We start from the raw sequence: 24,531 nt of genomic DNA on the forward strand, positions 1-24,531 counted from the left end.
TCTTTATCTTGATAAACCTCCATGCCAAGGAAATACTTCATGAGACCTAAATCTTTCCTCTCAAACTCATTCATCATAACAAATTTGATTTCATCTTTCATCTTTGAACTACTATCCATGTATATCATATCATCAATATACAAACTCACAATGAGAATATCATTACCTTCTTGTTTATAGTAAAGGGTAGGTTCATTCTTACTTTTTTGAAAGTCATTCTACTGAAAATATCCATCAATTCTTGCATATCATGCACATGGTGCTTTCGTGAGGCCATGCACATCCTTCAACTTTAGACATGATCTTTTTTCCTTTGAATCTCAAAACCTTGTGGCTGTCCCTCATATACTTTTTCTTCTAAGTACCTATTCAAGAAAGCACTTTTCACATCCATGTGATGAATACTCCATTTCTTTTGAGCTGCAAGAGAGATTAGCAACCTAATAGTTTCTTGTCTTGCTACTTGTGCAAAAGTATCTATATAATAAATGCCATACCTTTGAGTGAAACCTTAAAACAACCAATCTTGCCTTGTATCTTTCAACACTCTCATCACTCTTATACTTGGTCTTGCAGACCCATTTTGTGCCAATTTTCTTCTTCTCATTTGGAAGCTCTAAAAGCTCCAATGTCTCATTCCTATGAATCGAATCTATCTATTCATTCATTGCTTGCATCCAAACCTCATTATGCATCTTAAAAACATGATGGCTTAAAATCAGCTTTAGCAAGTAATGCAAAATTTATTGTTTCACCTATTGGATCTTCTTTATGTACTTAATTTTGACACTTGTCATAGATATCACTTAATCTTCTTACCTTTCTTGGAGAACTTGAGGATGGACTTGCTCTTGAAATTGGCGAGAGACTACTTAGTGGGCTTGGTGATCTTGAAATAGATCCATTAGCTAGTTGTTCATTATCATTATCAACAATAATATCATCATCCAAAACTGATTTTGACTTTTCAACATGGCCTTTTTGATGACCATAAACTCCCCCTTCATCAAAAATCACATCTCTTGAAACAATAATCTTATTAGTAATAGGGTTGAATAATCTGTAAGCCTTTCTTCCCTCAATATAACCCACAAAATTGTATGATTCACTTTTAGCATCTAGCTTTTGCCTATTCTGATCAAGAATATGAACATAAGCCAAATAACCAAAAACTCTAAAATGATTTACATTAGGCTTTTTCTCATACCTTACTTCATATGGAGTCATCTTGTGTAGGGCACTTGTAGGACTCATGTTGAGAATATTGTAGCAACTGAATCAACCCAATAAGAATTGTTCAAACCCTTGATTTGTAATATGCTCCTCGTCATTCTACCACAATATGGTTCTTCCTTTCACCCACTCCATTCTGTTAGGGTGTGTATGCAGTTGTGATTTGTCTTTTGATCCCATTCATCTCACAAAAATTCTAAAAATTTTTTGAGCAAAACTCTCCTTCACGATTTGTTCTCAAACATATGATTGTGTTCCCTTTCTCATTCTCTACACAAGTTTTAAATCTCTTGAATGTATCAAAAGATTCATCCTTAGTCTTCAAAAAATACACCCAGCACATGTGTGAGTAATCATCAATAAAAGTAATGAAATATGATGACTTACCCAAGCTTTGTGTTTGCATAGGACCACAAATATTTGAATAAATAAGTTGAAGTGGATGTTGGGCCCTCCATGCATTGCCTTTTGGAAATGATTCCCTTGCATGCTTCCCTTTTGCACACCCTTCACAAATCCATTTATGCTCTTCAACATTAGGCAATCAAAGAACTAATGCATTTGATGTTAGACTCTTCAAACTATTGAAATTCAAATGGCCATACCTGAGATGCCACAACCAACTTTTATCCTCATACGGCATATTGATGTGTTGATTGTCATTGTCACCAAACTTCAAAGGAAGCATCCTATTCTTTGTTATATGAACTACTATAATCACTTTATTGTCCTGATTCTTATCATAGATAGTACATTTCATATTCTCGAATATCACTCTATAATTCTTCTCACATAGCTGCCCAACACTCAATAAATTATGCTTCAATTTAGGAGTATAATAAATATCCTGAACACTTTTCTTACCTTCCTTTGTCTGAACATCTATGACACCTTTGGCCACAACATGCACTGTATTGTTATTACCAAGGGTAATATTGGATCTATATCCATCATCAAGCATTGAAAAGATTACCTTGTTACTAGACATGGTTAGAGCATCCGGAATCCAAATACCAAACATTATTTGCATTACTCTCACTTATACCATAACACAAAAAGAAATTACCCGAGGAAGAATCCTCATCTTGTTGAGCATAATTTGCATTATTGTTACCTAATTTTGGTCTACACTCTCTCACAAAGTGTGCATACTTATTGCAATGATAGCATTGGATATTCCTTTTATCAATTCTGCCTCTACCTCTTCCTCCTTGAACACCTCCTCTTCCTCTAGACCCTCTTGAATAATTATGATTATGACCCTTTCCTAAGCCTTTGTTGTTGTTATTGTTGTTGCTAGCACCATCATTCTTTGAAATTTGCAATTGGGAAGCAAAAGCCTTCTCATTAACATTGGTAGAAGTGTCCCTTATCCTATTCTCATGTGATATGAGAGATCCAATCAACTCATCATACTCCATGGTAGCTAAATATTTTCTTTCTTCCATAACAATTGCTACAGTATTCCATCTTGGGGTTAGAGATCTTAGTACCTTCTGTATCACATGCTCTTGACTCATAGGTTCACTCAAAGTAGTCATTTAAATATGAATCACATCTTCCACTCTTACACAACAATCTCTCATATTATCTATTTCCTTTATCTTCAAGTTCTTGTATTCTCTTTTCAAGGTTTGTAGTTTCACAACTTTGATCTGATCATTGCCATGGTAAGCATCTTTTAAAGTCTTTCAAGCCTCTTTTGTTGTCTGTGCATTAGCAATTCTAGGAAACAAGCTTTTCTCAAGAGCCATCTAAATTTAAAACAATGCCATTGCATTCTTCTTCTCAGCTTCTTTCTTCAATCTCCTATCATTAGGTTGGAAAGTATCCTAGTCCGCAGGCTCTACATATCCAGATTCAATGATCTCCCAATAATCTTTCTCAATTAAAAAAGTTTTCATCTTGATTGACCAATATTGATAATCAACTCCATCAAACTCTAGAATATGTAAAGTTGTTTGCCATGCTGCTGTTTTTCAAACACCTTCAGCTCTGATACCAAATGTAGGATTAGAATGACAGCAGCTAATGAAAGAGAATCAAACAACATAAACAATATATATGAAACGTGAAAAAGAACTCTGTTATTAAAAAGAGTATGCTCTGTTTTAGAGCAGAAAAATAAGACTTAGTTATTTTGGAAGCAGGAGGTTAAAACAACTTTTTTATTGTAGCGTCATTCCATATCTCATTATATTGTATGAATCTCTTTTTAAACATGTTGAACGACTCACTAATTGTGGCAAAACTTAAACTTTATTCTCAGTTCAATAGTTAGAACTGGAGTTCAATTTCAATGATGAAGAGGTAAACTATTTGAACAAATTATTTTGCAAACTAATGAACAGAATAAACTTCTGTTTGACTAGTGAGAACTACCAAAATTAATGGGCCCTATGAATCATGAGTTAATAAATAAACTGCACTTAAAAATGCAAATCTAAACTCTAAACTATTATTGATCGTCACAGACGGTGAAACTGATGGTTTGAATCTCTTGTGAAGCATCAACCTTCAGCATGCTCTTACTGAACTTGAACCTTCTCTGAATAGATGCCAATGCGACTATTACATCCTCCATGTTTGTAGAAACCATTGCGTCATTGTTAGATATCTATCGATGTATGTATTCCCTCTATTGCGGGCGAGACAAATCTTCCAATGCCTCGAGTCCCCGTCTTCCAATGTCTCTTAGAAATCACCATCCTATTATATCTGTTATTCTTTTGTCTTGTATTTATGCCTGAGCTTCCATATTGTGTTCTTGGTATGAACTATTCTTATGTGCCCATGTGAATTACTTGCTCATCGCCTCTTTATTTTCTATTTGATACCATAATTGCTCCCGACCGGTCCATCGATTTAGTGCTCAAAATGGAGATCTTGGTGAATTGAGATTATTTAATAACGGTTGTTCATGACTCTCCCGATAAGTGATCTATCGTGCTTCATAGTAGACAAAACCCCCGCCAATTTTCAGTCGTTCAGTAGAATACTGTATAGGGGTGGTGTCTTGGGCCACTCTGCCGTAGACTTCCTTTCCTTATTAATTTCATAAGTTGCCTACTTAAATATCTGCTGACTGTAACAGTGTTGGGCGTTCTATGTCTGATGTGGTTCTGTTGCTGAGTAAGGGTTGACCTTCTTATGGGCATTATTGGAGGACTATCGACTGCCAAAGAGATTTTCTTTGATCTTTGTTGTGACAATGAGCGTCTGGCGTCTGAGACAAGATCAAATACATTCCAGATGTGTATCAAACTCTTCCATATCTATGGTCTGTTTCCTTCCAAACACCTTTCGCAGACCTGTGGTATCATTTGCAATATAAACTCATCAACTCGAATAGCCCGAGATTAAACTTCATCATATTCAGAAATGACCTTATTTCCTGTTGATTTATTTGCACAACATATTAATAAATCTCAATGCTTCTTACATTTACAATTAGGTTCTAATATCATATTAGGTAACATGGATCATGTCTGCAAATGTAATTATATTACCATTGTTATTCATATGTTCCAAATACAGATTTAGATCTACATCATTAGTTAATATATTAATAATATAAATAACCATATATATATAAGAATATTTATCTAATGATGATTTACAATCAATAATAAATTCATGATCATATCAAACTGACTGTAACTACAAACTTAACTGTTGCCACAACTGATTCTTGCAACTATTTGGAGTTGCACACTAATCTTCTATCCGTCGAAAGCTACATGGTTCAACATTCCTCTTCTATTCTCTGATCACAAAACTATCTTTATGTTATTGCGGAGATTTTCATTTTCTTTTCAAAAGAGTTGCTCTCATTTTCAAAATCACTTAAGGGTAGTTACATTTCTGTCAAAAACAATAACAGCTACTGCAGTTGATGAGTAGGAGATAATTTCCACAGCAAATCAAATTGTGATATTGCTATCAGGATTTAAGTGTGTGATTTTGAGTCAACCTCATTGACCCATGTTTCATGAGTAGTGATTCAACATGAATCCATCTCTCATGCGAATAAATGGAACACTTAGCACTCATTGGATCTAGGTGATGCTCACAGGGATGAGACACTGGAACTTCCTGAAACGTCACTGTTGTGTTAGGAGAGAAAGAAATATAAAATGTCAGATTTCCAATGGGCTGCACAATTACTACTGTCAGGTGGCTAAGGAATATAAATAAATTCCAACAAGTTTTACATTTGTTGGGGTTTAAGGTTGAAGCTGCTTAATTTATTATTTTATGCAAACATATGAGAACTGCTTTCCTATCACCTTAGTATGACAATAAAACGATTGAGAAAAAGCGAAACATGAGATAGTCTCTTCAAAGAAAGTATAATTCAAATTTTTGAAAACATCTGTACTTTACATAGTCTGTCATTGCAGAAATCTCTTTAACAAGTGCTAATTTATGAGTGTGTTTCTTAAGAAATGCTTAAAAGATATGAAGTGTTTGTTAGAAGTGGGTCAATCTTCACCATAGCATAATCATTGTTTTGTTTGTCAAAGGTAGCAGAGAGTGAGACTACATAGAAATTAGCATACACTCTGTAATATAGTTTGGTTCTTATTTGCAGAACTTGATTAGGCAGATGAACTATCGTTTGATGGTCCTCCAGCGCTAAAGCTCTCTCTGTGTGAAGGCGCTTTCTCTTCTGTAAATATATTGGGCTTCATGTTCCCCAGATCTGATGGTCGAGAATGTGAAACATAGGCTTCTATTTTCCCTTCCAGCATTTCAACAACTGTGGACATGGAAGGTCTTTGCAAATGAGTTCCGTTGGTGCATAACAGACCCACATTGATCACCCTTAGAACTTGTTCCTCAGAGTAGCTTGAGTTTTTCAGATTCACATCAACCAAATCGAGCAACCTTTTCTTCTCATACAAGTGCCAAGCCTATAACATAATCCAAAAGAAAAAATATCGTAAGTAATCCAAGAGCATCTTTTTGTTTCCTTACTATCATCATAATTTTTTCACATAAAAATAGAACATTTCTGTTGCAGGTTCTTTTCTGAATTATTGATTATCAAAAGAATGCATCTTTTGCAATTGTTCTCTAAGCATTATGAAAAATTCTTCTTTGGAGTTTGTATTTTACTATTATTTGATATTCATTGATTGCTTGTTACTTCAAGAATTTATTGAAGTGTCGTATTTTCATTGTAAAAACATTTAAAGTATAATCTCAAGTTGTGAATTGTAGTCTTTTTTAGTTGGTGTCTAATATTAAGATGATTTCTAACTTTGGAGGCAGTTTCTATTTACATAGAAGTAGATTTCTAAGTAATGAGTTGATCTTTGATCTTTCATAAGTGATTCTTTATGTTTGCTCGTAAATAACTTATATTGATAAATCAAGATTTATGGTAATTCAAAAACACACCAAAACTTATTGATTGTAGTAATTATGAAACCAAAATTCAGGTATCTGGTAGTTCATCTAATTTGAATTTCCAATACCAACAATTTGGTACAAAGTTAAAACTGGGTTGTGCAGATGACAAGGAGGATGAGAGGAATTCTTAAACATTAAGGCTTTAATGGTGGAGACATGTTCAAATTCTCTGTGGTGTTTTCTGCACATTTTGATCTTTTGTGTCTTAACTTATTCAATAATTTATAATTTAAAAAACATTTTTCACACACTAAGCATATGCTAAATTTGATTTTCAACTCCAACAAACAAACTAAAACATGTGTATACTTCAAATTTGAGACTATGCATTGCAGTATGCTTATACTTAAAGGAAGGGTGGTATTGTTACCCATTCCAGAAGATAAACCATATCTGCCTGCATTGTCTTCTCTGTGTGAGTTCTGCCACTCACAACTTCAAGGACTAGCACTCCGAAACTATACACATCTGCCTTCTCTGTGAGATGACCTTTCAAAGCATATTCCGGAGCCGTATATCCTCTGCAACATTAATAAAAGAAATTTAGAGGTGTAAACTTCATATGCCATTGCACAACCCCGGTTTTAATCGTACTGAGTGTCTACATTTTATTCCAAGAAATGATTCTCTTGGTGAAGCTTACATTGTTCCTGCCACTCCGGTATTGACATGAGTTTTGTCAGGGTCAAATAACTTGGCCAATCCGAAATCTGAGATTTTCGGATTCAAATGTTGATCTAGAAGGATGTTTCTTGTCTTGATATCGCGATGTATAATTTTCAGTCTGGATCCTTCATGCAAATATGCAAGGCCATGTGCAACTCCAAGGCAAATATTGTACCTTTGAGGCCAGTCAAGCTTGAGCCTGAATTCCTCAGGACCTATAGATTGAAATTGAATTACAAACTCTTTCAGCAGACGATTTCAAGTTTCCAATTGCATACTTTGATGAATTCATTATTCTGTGACTGGACACTTGCATTATAAACTAATTTATTAGCGAGAAAAAATTGGAACTGTGATCTATATAAAATTTCATCAATGGAAGAGATTTAAACTGTGATCCATTAAAAATTTCATTAATCGAGGACAATTTATCAGGACGTACCAAACAACCCGCGATCTAAACTGTTGTTCTCCAAGTACTCATAGACCAAGAAGAGCTGTTTTCCTTCTATGCAACAACCATACAATTCCACAAGATTGGGATGCTGCATTGCAGATATTGTACCCAGTTCATTAAGAAACTCCCGAACGCCTTGTCTTGAATTGTGAAACATCTGCTTGACTGCAACCATTTTCCCATCTGGCAGAATTCCCTGATAAAAAAGGAAACATTAAAGAAATTACATCAATTCAAGCCCATCTGAGTTAATACTAGACAGAGCAACTGAAGTAATATCAATGTGGGTTTTGATATACCTTGAAAACAGCACCAAATCCGCCTTCTCCTATCTTGTTTTCAGGGTTAAAGTCACCTGTGGCATTTTTAATAATCTCTAGGCTGAATGTATTTGAAATCGTGTCCACGTTTATCAGTTCTGTAGACAGCATTCAGATAAACTTGTGTCAGTGCACTCATCGACATTTTCACAGATTACACTGGAGTGTGATAGTGTATGACCAGAAAAGGACTATTCACCAAAAAAAAAATTTAAAAATGGAGTATGATAGTGTATGACCAGAAATAAACATTTCTCATTACCCATATCATCATTGGCTTTGAAAGGTCTACTCCTTGTTCCCTTTCTTTTTCGAATAATGATGAATGCCAAGCACACCATAAAACCTAGAGCAATTACTGACCCAGAAACTATGCCGATAACAATACCTTTGTTGCTTTTATTTCTGCCATTGCTAGTGGTAATATTCTTGACTTTGAAATCTGTGAAAACAAATCAAGATCATTATTTTAATATAAGATAAACAATATATGCACTCAACAGAACGGTGGATTTGGGCATAACCAAAGTATAATATTTTCATCTGAGGTATAAAAAAAAGATCTTGCTGAACCTCAAGTTTATGGGAACTGTTTTAGACACAAAGAGGATTCTACAGGTTTACTATCAGTTACGTCATCTATTACTAAAGTGAACAGAGAACAATGTCTTAATGAAACTTTGCTATATCATTATCCAGAAAAAATAAATACAAAGGAAGTTGTTTTGTCATGTCTCTTTTCAAATAATTAAAAATAATAATTTTTGCTAAGGCAGGCAGGCCCAAAAAGGTGAAGTTTCGGAAAAAGGGGATAATCTTTGGAAGCTAATGGACTAATAAATGAAAATTATTATTAAAATATGTTTTATTAACCCCTCTGGGACATGAGTTAGGGTTATGCCCTCTTTTAAGGGGTTTGGAGGCATTTTGAGCTCATTCCAGAACTTGATTTTTGCTCATTTCTTTGTTATTCTTCAGAGGCTGCCAAACCTGTAGAGAAGGAGACCCAAGAACGAGAGTTTGCAGGTTTCCAGGAAGGCTAAGGACGGGAGTTTGAAACCATTCCATGTGCATGCTCATGCGGAGTTTGCCTTTGTGCTGAACAACGCAGATTTGTGGTTTTTTCGGATGTGTTTTTTGTAAAAGTTTGGTGTTTCTGATTGAGTATTTCATATCAGTTTGAGTTGCTGCTGTATTTCACACTTTTAGATGTTAAATAGAGCTGAATATATGTATTTGGTCGTGATTATACTTCTGTGATAGATTATTAGTGTTTTTGTGGTGTTTTTGGGCTATTCTATGTTGTTTTCGGAAGCCCGATGAGCATTGTTTTTATCCTCCGTTTTGGAGTAGTTGTGTAAATGTTATACGGAGTTGTTGTGTAAATGTTATACAGATCTGAAAATGTCATTTTGTAGGCTGTTATGCTGCTGAAATTTCTATAAAAATGTCCACTTTCAGATTTACTAATAATATGTGAAGCTGTTAAGTTTTTGACACTATTTTTGGCATACCCGATTTGGGGTTTATTGAGAAATTGGTGGATCTTTGAAAGATTGGTTGTTTGATCTTAAAGATCTGATTAGAGGCTTGAAATATCATACAAAATCAGTAAAGGGACATTTCAATGGTATCAGAGTTATGATCTTGCCAGCTTGAGGGTTTGTAGAAGTTTGCATGTCAGTTTTGACAACTACCCAAATCTTGCATGTCAAAATTTATGATTGCATGCTACTTCTAATCATTTGCATGTTAGTTCTTGGTGAATTTGGTGGTTGCATGTTGCTTCTAATCAGATGCATGTCAAAATCTATGGTCGCATGCTAGTTCTAATCATTTGCATGTTAGTTCCTGGTGAATTTGGTGGTTGCATGTTGCTTTTAATTAGCTGCATGTGAAAATCTATGGTTGCATGTTAGTTCATGGTGAATTTGGTGGTTGCATGTTGCTTCTAATTAGCTGCATGTGAAAATCTATGGTTGCATGTTACTTCTAATCAATTGCATGTTAGTTCTTGGTGTTTGAAGAAGTTATAACCTATTGGAGTTACACTCTACTTTATCTAGAATGGACAAGTATAGCATAGAGTCTCAGAGGACACGATCTTGGACAATTGATTTCCAGAGTCAGAACAGTAGAAGGATGGTTATTTAGACATTCAAGATAAACTTAGGAAAATAAGCCATGACATGTTTGAACAGTTGGTTGAGCACCACCGTATAATGAATGACATGTTGTCCGACCCAGCTAAGGTGGATAAGTTGACTGGATTTCTATTTGGTAGATTTTCTCACAGAGCAGATGACACAATTACTAAGAACTTGCATGAGGAGTTTGAGAAACTAGCTTATAGCCAGGCAGAGGTCTCAGATTCTACTCCGCCACAGGAGGTAGTGAGAAAGGATATTACGCAGATTGATAGTAATGGTCAACTTGATACTCAAATTGAGACAATTGTATACAGGTCGTTAAAAGGTGATATCACAGGTATTCAGGATGGTATAGTTACAACAGGTAGTGACTACAGCGTAGTGGGTTCAGATGATGATTATGAGGATGTTGTTGTGCATGATGGTGAGATACGTGGTAGAGATGAGCAAACATTGAGCATTCATGACTTTGCTGAGAAAGAGTACCAGGCACAGTTAGATGCTTCGTCACATGAGGTTGAGGCTGGTAGTACTTCACATGATTTGTCTAGCCAATTGAAAGTGAACAAAGACAGTATTGTGACTTCATTATCTCATCATGACAGGTATGTGGAGTTAGTTGGTATTGGTCATATTACTCAAGTGAAGATTTTGCTTGAGTTACCAGCTGATTCTAGTTTACAGATATGGACTCGAGATTGTTATATTGGCATTTGGGATTCAGTTGACTGGAGATCTTTAACACTTTTTGGTAGCAGTGTTTGTTTGGGTGCTATCATGGATTTGATTAGCAGATTGCACGGTGTTGTCTTTTCTTGTGCTAGCAGCTTGTTCGATGTTGGTATTAGCTTTTATACACCGATGTTGGGCTTTGTTCTTATATCGAGTCGACCATACTTGCTGGAATGTGTTGATGATCTTTCATATTTGGCAGTGTGTACAGATGAGTCCCAGGATCATATTGGCATTGATGACATCCAGGAGGATGCAGTGGGCAGTTTTGAAGACTTAGTTTCCTTGGGTACAGAGGAGTTGGACAGCAGTGCTACAATTTTTTATACTCCGTATGTTGATATGAGCTTTAGGGTTGATTCACAGGATATGGATGGTAATACTCTAGAGACTAGTAACTTTGAGGATACTCCTTTAGACAGTGCATCAGAGGAGGTTTGTAGGAGACAGTCAAGCCAATGCCATCATGTGTCTAATCAGTTGAGAGTTAGTGACCGAGACATTGCTATCACTTGCTAACATTTCGATGCTGCTCGTCAGTTGTTAGTAGTTTATGGATGGGGTTCTCCTACTAGTGATGAGCAGGAAGGAAGTTATCTTTCCTTGACAGAGATCCACTCTTTATAGGAGGCTATTCGGATTTTGAGACAGAATTATATGCAGTTGGTAGCCGACAAAGATTATCTTACGGAGTGGGGGAGTACAACATATGATGCATTATTGGCCAAGGAAGATGAGGTGAGTGAGCTTACTCAGCAACTTGAGGTGACTTCTGAGATTCTTGAGAGTACACAGTTGGCTTTCAAGGAGTCACAGTTTCATTTGGCTAAGGTGACCATGGACTTAGAGCAACTATAGTCTTTACCAGATTCTGTACAGTCACAAGCTGTGGTGTTTGGTGATCTAAGGATGTCCATGGTCGAGATTGTCAAAGACAATGGAGATGGGGATGCATCCATCCTTGATACTAACATTGGCATATTGGGTTCATCCCCACTAAAGTCAGGTTCAGTTGAGTTGGGTGCTGCAGCAGATTGTTGTGGTATGCCTGACATGGTGGTGACCTCTAGTACTAATGGCACGAAAATTAGAGATGTTGTATCAAAGACCATGTGTGATGTTGGTGAGCCGGCAGTTGGCATGGTTCCTTCTAGTAATACTACTCCCTTGGTGATATCTTCAGAGGTAGTAGTTAGTTCCAACTTGGTTAGTGATCAATTGCAGTTAGTTACATCTGGATTGCAGTCTGAGCCACTGACTAAGATTGGCTCATTCTATCAACATTACATTGTGAGGTATGCTCATCAATTCACCTTTGATGACCATGTTGATGAGATGATGATACAGAGATGTACTTTGGTTCCTAGTGCTTATCATCAGTTATGGGATAGTTTGACGCCTCGGGATGAGAGATGTGATGGGCACGACATGGCGATAGATTTTGCAGTTGACAGCTTGATAATACATGACTTAAAGCAGGACTTTTGGAGTGATGCTTCAGCGGGTGTTGTTATTGATTTTACTCCTTTGGCTATGACATCTCCTGACTTAGCTGGTGATCAGTCACAGTGGGTTGTATCACTTGTTCATGATGAGCTGTTGACTGAGGTTGGTTTTTTTTATCAACATTATATTGTAGGGTATGTACATCAGTTAGCATTTGATCCTTGTGTTGAGGAGTTGATGGCAGGCAAATTTAGTTTGGGTTCCATTTCTTGCTATTTATCTTGTGATGGCTTTTCACCATCAGGGGTGCATGGGAGTTATGGTTATGAGATAGTGGCCAGTGATCTGCAGAGTTGTGTTGACTGCAGGAGTTGTACAGTGTGTGGATTCTCCATACATGGTATAGTTTCATTCGGGAGTATTCACCATTGTTGCAGAGTTGGATTGTACATTCCGTATAGGCCAGTGCGATGCGTTAATGGTATTTACTGTGTTGGCAATTTGATTTATCCACTTTACTTGGGTTTTGATGTTCTAAGAGTTTGTTTCTCGTGGGTTTCTGATTGTGGAAGTTGTGACTTTGGAGTTTGGTTGAGCAGTAATTGTCAGTTTGACTATGGTTTCCTCTTGGTTATATTGTAGAGGATATTGCAGGAGCTTGTGTTAATTGACAATAGTATAGTTCATGACTACATTTGGGATCTAGGTGGATTGATTGGTTTATTGTTCAACCATTGCTTGAGGACAAGCAATATTTGGAAGGGGAGGACTTGTCATGTCCCTTTTTCAAATAATTAAAAATAATAATCTTTGCCAAGGCAGGCAGGCCCAAAAAGGTGAAGTTTCGGAAAAAGGGGATAATCTTTGGAAGCTAATGGACTAATAAATGAAAATTATTATTAAAATATGTTTTATTAACCCCTCTTGGACATCAGTTAGGGTTATGCCCTCATCTAAGGGGTTTGGAGGCATTTTGGCCTCATTCCAAAACTTGATTTTTGCTCATTTCTTTGATATTCTTCAGAGGCTGCCAAACCTGTGGAGAAGGAGACCCAAGAACGAGAGTTTGCAGGTTTCGAGGAAGGCTAAGGACAGGAGTTTGAAGCCATTCCATGTGCATGCTTATGCAGAGTTTGCCTTTGTGCTGAACAGCGCAGATTTGTGATTTTTTCGGGTGTGTTTTTTGTAAGAGTTTGGTGTTTCCGGTTGAGTATTTCATATCAGTTTGGGTTGTTGCTGTATTTCAGACTTTTAAATGTTAAATAGAGCTGAATACATGTATTTGGTTGTGATTATGCTTCTGTGATAGATTATTAGTGTTTTTGTGGTGTTTCTGGACTATTCTATGTTGTTTTCGAGAGCCCGATGAGCATTGTTTTTATCCTCCGTTTGGGAGCTGTTGTGTAAATGTTATACAAATCTGAAAATGTCATTTTGTAGGCTGTTATGCTGCTGAAATTTCTATAAAAATGTCCACTTTTAGATTTACTAATAATATGTGAAGCTGTGAAGTTTTTGGCACTATTTCTGGCATACCCGATTTGGGGTTTATTGAGAAATTGGTGGATCTTTGAAAGATTGGTTGTTTGATCTTAAAGATCTGATTAGAGGCTTGAAATATCATACAAAATCAGTAAAAGGACATTTCATGTTCATAGCCCTGAAATAAATTTGCATAGGAATCTTACTTGGACTGATTTTAATAGCTGATACCAAAGGTCCATACGTTCCCCTCTTTGGTATGTCATATGTTCCCTTTCCAGCCCAAAAAAAGTGGATTTCCAGATAATTTTCAGTCACATTCACAGTGAAATTTCTAATTACCACCTTGTATGACGAACCTCCAGCAGCGTCCTTGATGTTAAAATCTTTCAATCTTCTACTTCCCTACATAAATTTCAAAAGCGAAAAATGTACCTTTGAAAAATCAGTATATGAAATGTTGTCAAACAGCTTTATGTTACAGTCTAGTAAACAATTACCATCAAGATTAGGAGAAAAAGGCAGATACCTGAATATAAACATCGAAGATGCGCCTTCCTAGACTTGGAAAGATCATTCCATTGGATATAACTATCTCAGCAAAGTGGAGTTGTACTGTATATTGTCCATTTTGAAGGCATAATGCATAGTATCTCAAGGAGCTAGATGAACAACGTGCTGTTCTATACAGTTCTCTGTCCATTCCTTTGGTAAATAGAGATTGGTCGGCTTCCACTTTAAATGGATGGTCTTCAGCATCCATGAAAACTCCTGTATTACTGACTGCCCATTTCCCATCAGGGCTTGCAAAGTACGAGGAAGGGCCTAGTGGATTGACATCTCCCTCGTAAGTACTCCATTCATCACCCCCACAATTAATGTCCAAAGAAGTGTCTGCAAAGCAAAAGGACATACAGTTAGCTCCTTGTTAAATAAAAGACTCTACGGAATAAAGTTTTCTATTACATGATAGTTATATGCTTGTGAGTTTTTGGCACTACTATTTTAGCAACTATAATTATGAGACTCAAGAAGATTTTATGTATGTACTTTTCTAATGTGGCTTTTTAAAGCCTTGTTTGTTTTTATAATCCTATCAACTTTGTGATGTTTTTTTGGGTGTTATATCAAGGGTGGGCTGATATACTTCTAACATATTATTAAAAGGTTATTTTAGACTACCAATGGTTGATTTTGTTGATCTATCAATCATGACTTTAATGAACTACCACACTTACTTTTTATATTCTTTTATCCCTCTATAGTAGAGTGTCTAAGAGGCTAATGAGAGAGTTGAAAACTTTGCACTAGCTAGGGGGGCCCACGATAATAATGACACTTGTCAGGTGGTTTTGAGAATTGCACAATGCGCTTGAATGAATGTGTATTTTTGATAGTGATAGTATTTATTTTGAGTATAAATTGATCCTTGACACCCCTACTATTCTAAGGGAAAGATATAGCGAAGAGGAATAGTGAGGTGTGGATGAGTTAGGAGGAGGAAGAATGGAGAGAGGGGGGGCTACTATTCACTAAGGGATTTTATTTTCATGTACTAGCAAGAACATGAGCTTTTTATTCATCAAGGTTTTCTCTTTATAGATTTACTGTCACCACTTCTAATGCAAGAGTATCCAGTAGTGTAAGGGCAATCCTATATCACCCAAAAATATGTTTAGTGATAGTTCTTGTTTCATGTGTTTGTATTTTCGGATACCTATTTGGGCAAAATAGAGATTTCGAATCTCAGATTTCTAGTGCTACTTTTCTAGGTTGGTGTTTTTGTGCATGACAAAGACAAAAATGAGTTATTTTGTTATAGAGCCTTAAGTATGAAGAGTTAGATGGTGTAAGTTAGAGGGAAGGTTGGCATAAAATTCCAAGTGCTCCAGAATTATGACACTTCTAAGTTTCTCAAAGACCTCCTAGAAACACTTAGGAGCTCAGTTTGAGGCACTAAATAGCCTCATACGAGCCTCAAGAATGGGGGATGACCACTCACAAAGTTATAAAGCCCCCATAGATCTTTTTCAAAATGTAAACTATTCGTCAAGCAGAGTCCTGGATTAAAAGTTATGCCTCCCAAAACTTGGATCACCTTTTTTGGAACCTTCTATTTTTGCACCAACTTCTAATTTGACTTCTAGAAGCTCTATTTTGGTGTTGACTACCAAATGTCAAAATGTAAAATGTATTCCTAAACCTAAGCCTATGAAGAAACACTTAAAGCCCATTCTTGAAGTGTAAAGGCATTTTTTGGTGGAGTTTAGGAGCAAGTACTATTAGAAGGGGTTTTTTCTCAAGAGTTTGATAATATTGTAGCCCATAGCGCATGTAGTTGGGTCTATATTTGCTGTAACACATGTTGTAGCTTCTCATATCAGATAATAAATAATTTATTTTCTGATGTGTTCATTTTTTCTCAAGTTGTGCCTCATCAACTTCGTTGGGGCCTTGAACAAATCTCTTATAATAAGAGGGAATACTTCATGCTAGAACAACTTAATTTCAAATTACAAGGCACATTAGATCTACTATCTTTTTAATAATCTTTTTGGCTCTTGTGCCTGTATTTGATTCCATTAATAATTTCATCATAGTTGTTTGTTTAGCCTCCAGGTTTTGTTGTAACAAAGGGCCATAACCTTTATTTCTACTAAATTTGTTGGAGTGATGGTCAAAGGAGCTAACTCCACTTCTTCAAAGGTATTTCCTTCAATGTGTCATTGGATAGTTGGCATATTCCAAGAACAAAAGATAGAACAAGTCCTATTCATTAGTAACAAGCTTGAGACTTATCTCTATATGATCCCACACTAAGTCTTGTTGTTGCTTGTTATGATCCACCCAATCCTATCACCCAGTGAAGCATCCCTTGAAAGCACTCTTTCTTGAGGACAACATTGGGTATGAGTGAACCTACAAGGCTTTACCAATAGCCATCTCCTTTCTCTAATTGCTTGCAAGAATTAGTTTAATGAAAAGGAGTCTACCCAAATAATTCTTGTTGTTGGTTGGTAATTGATCAATTGCCTTTACCTGATAAGTAGGGAATTAAGTCGACCAAGGATAAATCATTGAAACCAATATGCCAACTTAGGGAGCACTATTGTTCAACCCCCCTCCACTTATATCAGTTTATTTAACAAACACAAAGTATACTTGTATTCAAATTTATCTATCCTGTTCCATTAACATTGACATAAAATAATGCTTTTGGAGCCCCTCCTCAAAAACATGATTCCCTCCCACCCTTCCCTTATTGTTCTAAAGGTAGTGGTTGACAAGTAATGCTTTATTCAAGTAGATATGGATAGAGGCATTCATCAATTGATAAGGGTTGACTCAGATCTACCAACTCATTTGGATAGAGTTAGCTAAGAGAGTAAGTATATAGTTGAACTAGAGTAGAACTAGAAAGACACTCATAAATTAGCCCTACTATTCTATAAGACATGCATAAGTAGGAATACTACTTATGGTTGGGGGGGTTATAATGTTTATGAACACTACCATAATTAAGTGAAGCAAAGGGTTCACTTGCATAGGAATCATTGTTACCGTAAGCCCTCCCCCATGCAACATCATCTTATTTGAGACCATTAGTTCATTTTCCATAACTATATATACAAATAGATAATAAAAATGAAATATTAACACTAGTATCTAAGAACTCACATTGTGTAGATGTGCAACTAAATCTTCTTTGAAGATAAGATTGATCTCTGGAGTCAATTCATTTTCAACACAAACATGAATGTTTTAGTAATTACTAATAGATATTGAATCTTATGTTTACACAAAAGTCAATTATATTCATATTACCTTAGAATAAAATAAATGTATACATTAACTAATTAAAAAATAAAATAGATTAGAAGCAAACCTTGCATTAGAAACGTTGTTGTCGAATAAGTTATATATCCAATTTCTGTGAAATGTGATGACTATAATAGTTAAGCATAAAACATATAGAAGATACAATTCACATTAAATGAAAAATGAAAAACATATAGAAGTCTAAAAAGGAGGTCTAATTACTATTTTTTATTTTCATCTATTCTTCTAAACATAAACATACTACATATTAGATTCCTTACTTTCATTTGTAAATTATTTGATATGCTTACATTTCATTTATAGAATTTGCCATCCACGATGACTCTCCCGAGAAGTTATTGTATGATAGATCCCTACAAAATAAATGTTTTCAGAGAGTCTCAATGTATGAAACAAATGCATATAATGTAGATTTCAACATTTTTAAAAATTATTTTATTTTCTAATAATTTCTTTCTAATTTTAAAAGGTATTAGCAAAGATTTAGCAACATAATTAGTTATATTCTACTAATTAGTTATATTGATTCCAATTTTAATTAGTTATATTCTACTAATTAAAAGAATGAAAATACACAAAACTAGCAAATAACTACATTTATATACATCAATTTTGTTGGATAATAAACTCCACTCTATAACTTGCAACCTACTACAAACTTTCACATGGAGAAAACAATATTTCACAAAATAAATGAATGTATTTGAGATGAATAATATTTATAATGAAGTTTTCTTATACATGCAAGTGTGAAAAGGGGAAAAATAATGAGGTAAGGTAGGTATAATTATCTCCTAGCACAAAATACTAGATACATGTGAATAAGTCTTCCTTGAAAATTAATAGATATTTTTAAATAATAAGCTATAATATAGAAATACTAGCTTCTAGTTGTAACAACATCCTACAATATAATTACACTTTTGAATGATATATTTAACCTTCTTTTCAAACTATTCAATTTAACCATTTTTTTCTAATCTCATGTTAAATTAGAAATATGTCTTTCATTCAAGATTCCAACTTCTATGCCTATCTTGAAAGATATGTACACTAATATATTTGATAAAAAAGGACTTGACTATAAGGCAAAATGGAAAATATGATCTCCAAGCATTACGAATGGTTTTTGAAGTAACTCAAGTTATTTTTTCATTGAGTCTATGAAATTAGAAAATTGATTTAAAAATTCTATGCAAATCACCTCTTTTGAGTATATTAAGCTTTTTAGAAGGTATCTTTCATATATAGGGACTTCACTAAAGTGGTAATACCCTATCATGTGTGTTTATATTGGAGGGTTTAAAAATGGGTAGAAAATAGGATTTGGGGCAAAAAGATTTTAAAAAAGATCATTCTTTAGTATGTCATGAATGCATGTGATATTACCCAAGTTCACTATATCAAGTCCCCATACTTTCATATCCAAACACTCTTTATATTTTATATTTTCATTATCATCTAGAGTCTTTTGGGTCAACCTAGGAACCCTAATATTTGAAGAATAATCATAATTAATTATTTTAGATGTTTATGTAGATTCACTCATAAAATGAATAATATAACACTTTGATCGTACAATATCTTAGAATGAGTTATCATTTGATTATACATGATTGTATTCACTTTGTATTGTTGGTATGGTTTACTTAATGTGTGTTATCTCTTGAACTCCCTTATCTCTACACTTCTCACCTTATTTGGTTCCTATTTAGTTTTCTAGCATAGAATAAATTATTTACCTTAACAATTTTATAATCTATTTGGTACTTTCATTAGGGTGTATTCCCTTGGTTCATTTAAAGATCATTTAGGTCATATGCCACTCTTAACATTTATTGATGGTACTACCCTAAACTATTTATCAAGCATTGAATTTGTAAATATAATAAATGATAAGGACCTTAGGATTGGTTATGTCTCTCAAAGGTCCTTTTTGGGTGGTATGAAGCTCCTAATGCCCTCATCTCACCAAAGGGTGTTGGGAATTAGGCTGTTGAGAATCAAAGATTTCTTTAATGAGCTTGTCCCAATATTTTCATTTAATTATTATTTTCTATCCTAAACCTAACATTTTGACCTTTGTATGTAGATCCTCTTTTATAATATCTAATAGGAATAGAGAAAAATCATAGAAGGAATGGGTTCTCAAATGTAGATAAATAAATAAAGAAAAGATAGGATAAAGTGTTCATTTATGTTTTTATTTTATTACTATCATTGTTATTGCACTAACCATTGCAAACTTGCAAAGAAAATTACTTCCCTTTCTTTTGTTGGAAATATAATAATAGGCTAAGTTACTAAGAGGGGAGGGGTGAATCAATAACCAATAAAACTTTGACTTGATTAGCAATTAATCCTTTATGTGAATTCTTGATCTAATTGCATGCACGAGAAACTGAAAACATGAAAGCATACATGACACTTTAACACACAAGATTTGGTGACCTAGAAACCTTCCAAATAGAAAGTAAAACTAAGGTGGGGATGATACCCACAAGCTTTAGTAGTGCAGTATAAAGTTGGCTTGTTAAGGCTTACAATGATCACTTTTGATGATCTGCCCTATTAGGAGCAATAAGGACTGCTAGGTCCACCTTGCAAAAGGATTTACAAACATACAATGAAGTATGCACTCGGTAAAGAGATTTATATAAGAGTATTAGGTCTACCTTGTTAAAGGATTTCACTAATCCACCTGTTAGGATGAAGCAATATTTGATCTCTAATTTGCAACTTGGATTGCTAAATGAGATTCTTCTAAGTCTACAAATCACCTTCTATGATAGATGAATCTTTGCTGCTCCTTATACTGTTGTAGCCTTTGTAATTCGCTCTTCTGCTCTTCTTTAATGATTACATTACTTCTCCATATATTATTTGGATGGGATATAATACATTACATGTATATACCAATCCAATTACACAATTAAAAAGTTGGCCACAATAAAAGATTTCACAAATATTACAAAGTCAGCTAAAGTGTAGAAATTCAGGTTCTAAAGACTGACTTGGTGAGGTTCTGATACTTGACATCCACTGTTAATGCTCGATATCATCATGCACTCGGTAGATGTAGAAGCTTGGTCCATACTGATCACTTCCAAGTAGTCTTTAACTCGGTCTGCACTAGTGACTCAGTGAGTATTGTGAAACTCAACATATAAACTAAATCACTTGATTCTTGTTGCATAGCTTAGTCAACACTAGATTATATGTGAGCTCAGTATAAACTAAGTCACTTGGTTAACACTAGACTCGCATCATATTAACTGCAAACTTAGTGACTACTGCACAACTTAGTTTGCACTGGTAAACTCGACATATACTAATGTGCTCAGTTTACATTACCGAATTTCAACTTTGCAGTAACTACTCAGTAGCAACTATAGAGCTTGGTAACAACTGAAATGCTTGATTAACACTATTAACTATACAATATGCTCGATATGAACTTATGATCTGAATAAGTATATGTCACTAATAACAAACATGACTGGAATGTCAACAATCTCCCCTTTTGGCATTAGTGACAAAAACACTTATCAGTCAAAACTGAATCATCCATCACTTTGTCTCCAATTCGGTAGAGTATACTATTTTTGAGATTTTTCAAAATTGGTTTTGTGAAGGATACATTTCTGTACATGGTAATAATGCTCCCCCATACATAATATATAGTATACTATACATACAATGTACATTTTTCTACAATCTGCAATTTAAAAAAAAATTCTCCACTTTTTCATATCACATCTTCTCTAATCTTTTCACATCTTTTCCTCCTTTTATCTCCTTATAAAATTTCCTATAGTTTCTCATATCTTCTCCTCCTTTTTGACATTAATGCCAGATATTTATGCTTATATTTACATAGTAATGAGACAAGAAGTCTAAATGTACCTTCAGTATGAGCGCTAAAGTCTTGTCCCAATTTTCTTGCAAGAACCTACATGTGTGCAATACCACCTACACGTTTGCTGACAATTCAATCATGTGGTCTACAATAGAGAAATTATTATCATGGATGAGGGTTTTTGAATGTGCAATATGCTTCCGCAGTGCATCCATGTTAGGGAGGATCATATTCTAGATATCTATCAAAGTAGATCAAATTCTTGCTTCTTCTCTGAGTAATTTTGCTTACTTATCTATCAAAAATTTGATCCTATTGAAGTGAGCAGAGCTAGAACTTAGGTCAAGCTAACATTGTCAAAATTGATGTGTCACATAACTTTCTAAAAAGTAATGATACATTAGTACAAGAGGTTTCTAGAGAGGCCAAAATAGTAGATACCTCTACTTGGTGAATGACAATCTATTGAGCAATAATTTCTCAAACTTTATTCTCAAACTTTTTCTCAACTCTCTGTAATAATTTATCCTGTCTATTCAAATCTTCATTATATTGCCAGATTGCCTCTGCCAACTAATACAAAATTGGTTGAGAAGTATCAACCTCTATGTCTATAGCTTCTACTAGAATGTTCTTGGCATCCTCAATGATCTTGAACTCCTTATTTATTTCTTCTCTTATCCTTTTCTACTTGGCTTTCTTTTGTAGAAGTTCACCAAAGGTTTGCATCTAATTTGGAGTTAGATTTGAGATGTCCCATTTTGGAATGACAATCTCCTCATCAAGATCTATATCCTCCTCCTTTTCTTTACCTTTACTCAAAAATTTTGTGCTCGGTTGAGGCTTGGTCTCAACTATCCTTGCACTTATTGCTTGTGTGCTAGGAATAGAAACAATAGTTGAAATAGTAAGACTTTCTGCAAAAATAGATACTGCAATTATTGTTGAAATACAAATTGTTACCATGCTAGAAGAAATATCAGTAGAAATACCTAAAGTAGCAAAAACTAATGTAGAGGGTAGAACTTGTAGCTTGTTAGATGAAGTGTTTGACACTTTAGTCAATGATGTGCTAAGCTGGACTCGTGCAAAGATTGATTGGATGCTTGTGCTTGTAGTGTTGGTCACAATCAATCCTACTGAGGCTATCTCTATACTTGATGTTATCAATGATTTCCTTGGAGACTTAGGAACTGAGGCTATAACCACTGCAACAATCTTAACTGGGTCAGTTTCCTCAACATTTTGTGCATCTTCCTCAGTAGCCTCTTGCTCCTGCTCCTCTTCATCATCAATATTATCAAAATGAGTTACATCTTCTTCATCTTTCTCTTGATCATCATCATCCTTATCACTCACAATAACTAGAAAATCATGCAGTTTGTGAAGAAGATAAACATTTTTCTATGTATTTTTTGCATTCTTCACAACATGCTCTAAGTCTTTCAACAAAATAAGACAAGTATTGAATTTTAATGTTAAATTTTCTTCATTTTTCTTTAAAGATCCTTTCACTTCCTTGTCATTCTAATTTGGCATAAGCTGTCTCAAGGTCTGCTCATGAATATCCTTTGCAATTTACATTACATGTTCCCATCTTGGTTTGATTTTGTTCATCAATATATCAGGAATTTGCTAAGTAAGCTTATTAGGTGAGTATTTCCACTTACCCATCTTAGATATTAACATATCTTCAATCTGCTTTTGCTTATCAATTATTTTGGTCTCATACTTTAGTGACTTGAAGTTTGTTATTCCAGACCCTATTTCCAAGTCTTTCATCCTTTCTTCAAATGTGGGTGGAGACCTCTTGAAAAATATGTCTCCTCCTTCTTTGTCTATTTTCTTCCTAGAGGATCTCCTGGTGAACACTACAGTGGATTTTTTGGCAGGCTTGGTAATGATTACCTTACACTTTTTCTTTAGTGGCTCCTCTTCCTTTGATTCTCCATCCTCTACTTCTACATCTTCACCTTTACCCACGGTTAACAGGAGAGTGCAACTTGTTTTCAACTTGGCAATCCTCTTCTTGCCTTTGTTAAGCACCTAAGGGAGCTTAATCTTTAGTTCTATCCTAGCCTTAGCCTCATCATATGTGCCAGAATAGGTTGCTTTGATGGCCACTAGCTCATTTATGAATGCCTCAATTATATCTTTTGTTTTATTAATGTTCACCTCATATCCTAGAGGTTTCACCCATTCAATTCTAGGCCTTATTGCCTTAATATACACCTTGTCACTATCTACCATGAAACAAACATTGTCTTTATAGTCCTCGACTAGTTTCCTAGGGATCCAGAATCTATTGTTCATTTTCTCCCATCTCAGCATTGTAAATTCATTAATCTTAAAGAGTACTAGCGCATCTTTCCTCCTACCTTTTGATGGAAAGAAATTTTGAACATAGAAAAATAAACATGTCAATAGTGAGCCAAACTTACATGGATTTTTCTTTGATGTCCTGATGCTCTCAATGTTCTTGTTGAATTGATTCAATAGTAGCTCGGCAAGGTCAAGAGAAAGGTTATTCTTGACTACCTTGTAAGCTAAGTCTACAGCTTCACATGACACACTGTTCAACCTGCCAGGACTATAGATCTTATGTGCTATGATGTGAATGCTAAACTTCAATCCCATGTTTGTCACATTGCTAATTTTCATTCCCCTTCCATCCCACTCGGCTAGGGTTTTAGTTGTTTTAGCTTTAGCCAACATTGAGAGACTAATGATCTTGTGTATCATCTTCTTTGTGATCAAAATTAGTTGCTCTAACCACAACTAACCATTATGCACATGACTGAGGATGTATCTTATCCATTTCACTTGGAAATTTTATGGCATGTGAGGAATATGAGTCAAACCTTTAGCCTCAAGATGTTGATGCTCAAGTTTCAATACACCATCAACACATAACTCCCTTAAACATTC

At 35.0% G+C, this 24,531-nt stretch overlaps 1 protein-coding gene across 1 annotated transcript in view; it reads right to left on the minus strand.

The window, feature by feature from the left end:
- Window positions 1-5,566: 5,566 nt before the first annotated feature.
- LOC149571912 (putative LRR receptor-like serine/threonine-protein kinase At1g53440) overlaps window positions 5,567-24,531 on the minus strand; it is a 343,799-nt gene continuing 324,834 nt past the window's right edge. The window contains exons 14-24 of the mRNA XM_089813316.1: window positions 18,035-18,097; window positions 17,791-17,835; window positions 17,583-17,629; window positions 14,434-14,798; window positions 14,111-14,309; window positions 8,357-8,536; window positions 8,074-8,192; window positions 7,760-7,970; window positions 7,295-7,532; window positions 7,022-7,172; window positions 5,567-6,149 (exon numbers count right to left, since the gene is read on the minus strand). Coding sequence (XP_089669442.1) covers window positions 5,835-6,149; window positions 7,022-7,172; window positions 7,295-7,532; window positions 7,760-7,970; window positions 8,074-8,192; window positions 8,357-8,536; window positions 14,111-14,309; window positions 14,434-14,798; window positions 17,583-17,629; window positions 17,791-17,835; window positions 18,035-18,097 — 1,933 coding nt within the window. The 3' untranslated portion in view covers window positions 5,567-5,834. The remainder of the gene's footprint in view (window positions 6,150-7,021; window positions 7,173-7,294; window positions 7,533-7,759; window positions 7,971-8,073; window positions 8,193-8,356; window positions 8,537-14,110; window positions 14,310-14,433; window positions 14,799-17,582; window positions 17,630-17,790; window positions 17,836-18,034; window positions 18,098-24,531) is intronic.

This window comes from Cupressus sempervirens, chromosome 2, assembly GCF_028749045.1.
Source record: "Cupressus sempervirens isolate cs-2001-9-10 chromosome 2, ASM2874904v1, whole genome shotgun sequence".
NCBI classification, from domain to species: Eukaryota; Viridiplantae; Streptophyta; class Pinopsida; order Cupressales; family Cupressaceae; genus Cupressus; species Cupressus sempervirens.